Genomic DNA, 6,991 nt, shown 5'->3' with positions numbered 1-6,991 from the left:
TAAATCTTTTTTGAAATAGTGTGAAGAGCCTGGTCTGGGTGAAATATTGTCTCCTGCTGATGAGTTGCTGCCAGCACTGGGGAGATAAAGTACACAGGCTTGGATGCTAAATGGATGTAAACCCAGAACGTTTCCTTAGCTCTAGGAAGGCTTTGTCACCACACTGATGATAGAGTGAGCCAAAATGGGTGAGAGTCTAGGTTTGTGTATAAGAGGAGGGTTAGAATGAGCTCATTACGGAAGTGCTGGAGTTTGGGAATATTCAGTGGTTGTCTTAGTTTGGGGTTATTTGAGAAAAGAGCCCAGGAAGCACCATAGGAGAGTGTGGAGGTGAGAGGGAAGGAAGCTACTAATGGATGCACTTCTAGAAGTTGCCACCATGAGCAGTGGAGCTTAATCCTTCTGAAAGTTGAGGGGAGTCACAGCTGAACACAAACCTCAGAAGTATGGAGCAAGAGAGCTGGCGTATTTATCCACTATTTTCTGTTCCATTGGTTGAGGGCTGCGTCCAGGGCCATCCAATCCTCAGCATTAGCTGATTCACTTTTTTATACAGCAGAAACTAACACAACATTGTAAAGCAATTATACTCCAATAAAGATGTTAAAAAAAAATCCTCAGCACTTTTGTTCTGGTTTGGGCCTCAGTCAATGTTGTGAGTGTCCTGCTGGCAACTGGAAGCAGCTGGTCAACACTAAGGAACATTGGGAAGGCACACCAACTACTGTCACCCTCAAAGATACCTTATTGTTTGAGATCATGAAATGCCACTGCCAGAAACCCCGCAGTTGTCCCAGCCCTGTCTGCAACTCCTCTTTCCCACAGCCCTTACATCCAGTCCACTAACAAGTTCTTTCAGGTCTACTCCAAAGCTTTCAGGGATTTATCTACTCTCTCCCTGCTGCCACCTCATTAGTCCAGGACAATGGTGTCTTTTGCCTGGACTATTGCAATGGCCTGCTCCTGGGCTCCCCACATCCACTCTTCTTTCAGTTCCTTGAACCCACGAGGCTTTTTCTTGGAATGCTCCTTTTCCCCAGCCCAACCCAGCCCAGCCCTACTCTTCCAATGACTTGCTCCTTCCTATCCTTTAGGTCTGGCTAAATGTCACTTTTTCAATGAAGACCTTCCTCTCTAAAGAAAGATCTCCCCATCCCACCTGTCATTCCCATCTCAGTTCCTATTTGTTTTCTTCTTTGCCTGTTTCACAATTTGTAATTATACTGTTTGTGTATTTTGTCTCCCTGTCTAGAATGTAAACTTTGTAAGGGCCAGGACCACCTCTATCTCCTTGACGACCTTGTAGGACTGACAGATTTAGCAAATAAAAATACAAGCATATCAGTTAAATTTGAATTTCAGATAAACTACAAATAATTTTTTAGTATAAGTATATCCAAATAATGCACAGGACATACTTATACTAAACATTAATTGTGATTTATCTGAAATTCAAATGTAACTGGGCATGTTGTATTTTATCTGGCAACCCTAGTTCCTAGGTCCTGACACATAGCTGACTCTCATTACACATTGTTAAATAAAAATTTGGTAGCAGCAAAATTTGGCAACAAAGTGGGGGAAATGTGTTAAAACTACAGAACTAAAGTAGTGAGAAAGGGATTCCCTGGTGGCACAGTGGTTGAGAGTCTGCCTGCCGATGCAGGGGACGCGGGTGCGTGCCCTGGTCCGGGAAGATCCCATATGCTACGGAGTGGCTGGGCCCGTGAGCCATGACCGCTGAGCTTGCGCGTCCGGAGCCTGTGCTCTGCAACGGGAGAGGCCACAACAGTGAGAGGCCCGCGTACCGCAAAAAATATATATATATAGTATAAAAAATAAAGTAGTGAGAAATACTGCTTCCCATTCCTTTCTGTTCTGTTGCCTGTCTTCTCACTCCAGGAGAACCTAATCTCCTGGTCCAATCTCATGGACTTCCATTCCTGGTCACCACAGGTCTGCCTCATCAAGGCCTGATTATGACCAACTGCCACTTTCACAGAGCACCAGCAAGTATTTATTGAGTAATTAAGCTGACAGAATTTTCCAAATACATCTCTATAAATGTTTGAGTTCCTTGACGGTGAAAAAGTTCTCATTTTAACCAACCTCCTCCCCCAGTACTGCCAAAGAGCATGAGATTCTAAAGGAAATCACACAAATCTTTTCTCAATTATGGTAGCAATGCTTCAGTCTCAATTAGTTCCTGCAGGGTTCCTGGAATTGGGGGTGAAGTGGCTCTTGAGAGGTTCCCAGCACTTGTAGTAGTTCTCATCCAAACAATTAGAGGTCTTCAGCCCCCACTTGGTGACGGCCATACTTAGAGAAGACTCAAACATAAATGCCTGTAGGGAATGAGGATGGGGACAAGAAAGAAGAAGTGAGGTGGATAATAAAACACATTTGATTAGATGTCAAGAGAGACGATATGAGTAGGTAGAATCTTTGAATAATAAATCATGTGTGCTAGCACGGTGGGGAGAAAATCTCAAGCCTTGGGTTCTGGCTCTGGCCCCACTACTTATAAGTGGGTAGTAGCTTGTGCAAGATCCTTAACTTCTCTGACACTCAAGTTTCATTCTGTAAAATGGAACTGGACACGTAAGCATCACATTGTCCTTGTAGCATCATGGAGCTAAATTTGCTAGATCCAAGGGCAGAGGTGGGAGAGTCCTAGGAATATTCTTCTCAGGGGCCTTTACTGTGGCTATGTCCATGTGAGGGAGAACATACTTCCCCTTTTGCAGATGAGGAAACTAAGGTTCAGAGCTGGGAAATGACTGTCTAAGGTGATAGTAGTAAGAAATCATAGAGCTGGGATTTGAATCTTTCTTTTGCAGGACTCTGACCAAGAGATAGGCTGGGAAAAGGAAAGGAAGGAAAAGAGAGAGTGAGGAGGAGGAGATGGGAAGAAGGGAGCAGGAACGGCTGTAGCACTTTTAAAAGCCCTGTCCCAGAAGGTTCTAAATGGTGGATGTTCAGGCAGGTTCCATGTGCAACAGAAAGAATATGCAAGTGCCCTGTGCATCCTAGACATTCCAGCTTCACCTGTTGCTGATTTTCCGACTCACTATGGCTTAAAAAAAAAAAAGAAAACCCTACAATTCTTATGTGCTCATGTCGCTGGAAATTTAAAAAATATACATGGACAAAAGGAAGATAAAAATTCTCTTTGTGCCACAACTCAGAGAACCCATGTTAATGTCTGGTGTCTAATATACATTAACTTCTTTTTGCCTAAAACAATGGAGAGGGACTTCCCTGGTGGTCCAGTGGGTAAGACTCTGCACTCCCAATGCAGGGGGCCTGGGTTTGATCCCTGGTGGGGGAACTAGATCCCGTATGCATGCCACAGCTAAGAGTCTGCATGCTGCTACTAAGAAGTGCGCATGCCGCAACTAAAGATCCCACATGCTGCTATGAAGATCCCACGTGCCGCAGTTAAGACCAGGAGCAGCCTAAATAAATAAATAAATAAACAAAATAATAAATAAATACATATTTAAAAAATAAAACAGGGCTTCCCTTGTGGCGCAGTGGTTGAGAATCTGCCTGCTAATGCAGGGGACATGGGTTCGAGCCCTGGTCTGGGAGGATCCCACATGCCGCGGAGCAACTAGGCCTGTGAGCCACAACTACTGAGCCTGCGCGTCTGGAGCTTGTGCTCCGCAACGAGAGGCCGCCATAGTGAGAGGCCCGCGCACCGCGATGAAGAGTGGCCCCCTCTCGCCACACTAGAGAAAGCCCTCGCACAGAAACGAAGATGCAATACAGCAAAAATAAATAAATTAATTAAAAAACCCCTACCCCCAACATCTTAAAAATAAATAAATAAATAAAATAAAACAATGGAGTTGATTGTCTCTGCCTGACTTCCCGTGACAAGCTTGCTATGAGGACCAAATAAGATCATATGGAGGTGTTGTGCACGTTATAAAGCACTATTCAGATATAAAGGTCATTATTAAGGCCATAATTATTGTTGTCTCTTTGCTGACTACTTCTTAGGAGCCTTGCTGTCTGACTGGAGTAACAAAACTCCATCCCAGCTGAGCTATGAAGACAGTATTATAAAGTTAATTTATTGCAAAGTGGTATAAGGATAAGGCATATGGATGAGCCTGGATCCAAATTATGTGATGGGAAATGGTGAGGGAGACCCAGTTAGGTCTAGTAAAGTGTTGGACCCTCCTTTGCCAGGTAGTCTGGGCTCCCCTCCATAGGAGAGCTCCTTCTCACCAGAGCTCCAAGCCCTAGACATTCCCCAAAGTCTTGCTCCTCATAGGAAGAGCCCTGTCCTCTGCCTTCACTGTTGCAAAAGCACTGCTCCCTGGTAACACTATGCAAAGACAAGTTGGGCACTGAAGGTTACTAAGTGGTAACTCTGGGGTAGCCTGTGAACTTCCAGGAGCTTTCAGAGGTGATAGCTTAAGATTATCAATATTTCATAGAGCTCTCGCACAGAGATGAAGGGGTTCTACAGAAACTCTGCAGAGGCCCTTGCAAGGGGAAATGGAGCCGAGGTCCAGCAGATGGGACTCGCACCCTGCCCCTGCAGATCAGCTCCATCAGCTATGGTCCTCAAGTTGGAACTGCAAGTAAACTGCGTTGGGCAGAGGGACAGATAAGCTCTCTGGTTAGGTAGTTTGCAAGCTGGGCATGGAGTCAGGCAGGTCTGTGCTATCGATTTTAAAGTCAGGTGGCACTGAAGCCATTTGTTTAAAACTTTAAAGCAAATTTACTTATGATTTAGCATAAAATTACTCCTTGTGGTCCATAAACTAGAATGCAAAATAAAATGAAATCAAGTGGGCTTCCCTGGTGGCGCAGTGGTTGAGAGTCCGCCTGCCGATGCAGGGGACACGGGTTCGTGCCCTGGTCCTGGAGGATCCCACATGCCGTGGAGCGGCTAGGCCCGTGAGCCATGGTCGCTGAGCCTGCGTGTCTGGAGCCTGTGCTCCACAACAGGAGAGGCCACAACAGTGAGAGGCCCGCGTACCGCAAAAAAAAAAAAAAAAAGAAATCAAGTACCGCAGCCAACTGCAATTGTCTTCAGCCTCAGTGTTTACAGCGTGACACAGGTGGAATACAAAACAGGTTTTAAATTCCATCAGCTTCATCCCATGCCAAAGGAGAGCAAAAGAAAATGAGAAAACAGCTGAGAACTGCTGCTCACAATCTCTGACTATAGTCAGGCAAAGGTTTCCTTGACCCTTTTGGGCTTGAGAAACTAGCTAAAGGTGTATCCCCTATTCCTGTGGCCCTAGAAGATTACTTCAAAAAGCAGGAGATGACTCTGAGACAGAGGGCTGCATACAGATAAGGGAAGACTCCTCACATAGTATTAAAAATATCCCCCCTTATATTTGAACAGTGCTGTACAGTCAGCAGGGTTAAATCACAGCCACTGGCTGGGTTGGATGCCCTACCTATTCTACAGATGGAGAAAATGAAGCACAGAGAAGTTAAGTGACTTACTCAAGGTCACACAGGAACCAAGAGCTAGAATTTGAACCCAGGTCTGACTCCAAGTACAATACAAACTCTTTTTACCCTACCACATCAGGAGTCTAGTATATACACTGGGGTGTGTGCATACACACATGGGAACATACACATAGACACACACTCTCCTCTCCTGACTCCTTCTTTGTGACTTTGGAAAAATAAAATATAGCCTCTCAGCAAGGTTGGGGACCCCAGAGGCCACCAGAGCCTCACATCTAACTTGCTTACCATGGTGCCATCAGCAATCCTCTCAGGTGCCAGCTTGGCTTTACTGGCCTTCTCAAAGCAGTCGGCATCAGGCCCATGGGGCGTCATTGGGCTGTGAAGGCTGCCTCCCCCTGGCAGGAACCCACCTTGCTTTGCCTCATAGTGACCTTTGATGAGTCCCATGAATTCACTCATGCAGTTCCCTGGGAAGGTTGAAACAGTATTATTTTTATTATCCCAGGCAAGGCCCGAAAACACCAAGACCTCTCAAACATTATTTCCACAGAATGTCAAGAAGATAGGAGAATCTGATAAATTTCATAGAAATAATAAAGAATATAGATAGACGGGAAAACAACTGCAAAACATTCATTAGGGTGGAATTCTTGGTAGGCAAAGCTCTACTCCGTGGCCGTGTGGATTATCAGAGGTCTTAAGTTCCACTGCCTGGATGAAATTATGTTAGATCTAAAGAAAATCAGGGCCCAGACAAGAATTTTAATAATAAGTAACATGCAAATCATAATAAAGAAGGGATGTACTCCATCATCTAGGCTTACAAGCCCCATATAAAAATTATCCTCTTTCTCAGATCTGAATCCCTTCCCAAATAGCCTCACAGTCATACAAGGTATCACCATATTTCTGGTTACCAAATTAGAAAATTGAAGTGAGGTGTGTGTGTGTGTGCGTTGACGGAAATGTGATGTAATGGAAAGAACCCTGGACTTGGAGGCCATTAACAAATAATAATATGTGTGAAAAAATCTTATTATCTATGAAAACAAATCCATAAATACTATATATTCTAACAAATATCTTCTATATCTGAATCTAATATCATCTTATTCTTTCATTCTCTAAAATGCTTCTTAGATTCATTCTTTTTCCATTGACATTCTCTTCATAGAATCTGAAAATCTTAATATTGGAAGGTACCCCTACTTCTACTCAAAACAGAGATATTCTGTATCTCATTCCTGACAGGTTACCTCCTGGGCTCTGCCTGCATGCCTCCTGTGAATGGAAGTGCTCTCCTCAACAAAGGAACCTATCATAGTACTGAAGACTCTGGGTGTTAGAAAGTTCTCCCAAGTTAAATGGAAATTTGCTTTCATATACGTTAAGTATACTGGTCCCAGTTGTGCCTCCAGAATCAACAAAATTTGACAAAAATCACCGTGTTTCCACTGTTTCTATCTTATGTTTCTGTTAAAACAAAGCTCTTTATCTAGAGCAAGAATTAAAGAAACATAACACCTGGGTGAAAATCTAC

The 6,991-nt window shown here is 44.0% G+C and overlaps 1 protein-coding gene across 1 annotated transcript in view; it reads right to left on the bottom strand.

Moving 5' to 3' along the window:
- Positions 1-2,091: 2,091 nt before the first annotated feature.
- Positions 2,092-6,991, bottom strand: part of HGD (homogentisate 1,2-dioxygenase) — a gene marked incomplete at its 5' end in the record, with an annotated part of 40,148 nt that continues 35,248 nt past the window's right edge. The window contains 2 exons of the mRNA XM_079705259.1: positions 2,092-2,345; positions 5,737-5,918. Of these exons, the coding sequence (XP_079561385.1) occupies positions 2,196-2,345; positions 5,737-5,918 (332 nt within the window). The 3' untranslated portion in view covers positions 2,092-2,195. The remainder of the gene's footprint in view (positions 2,346-5,736; positions 5,919-6,991) is intronic.

Source organism: Hyperoodon ampullatus (assembly GCF_949752795.1).
Source record: "Hyperoodon ampullatus genome assembly, chromosome: 5".
In the NCBI taxonomy this organism is placed as follows: Eukaryota; Metazoa; Chordata; class Mammalia; order Artiodactyla; family Ziphiidae; genus Hyperoodon; species Hyperoodon ampullatus.
This window is presented reverse-complemented; position numbering and strand designations above follow the sequence as displayed.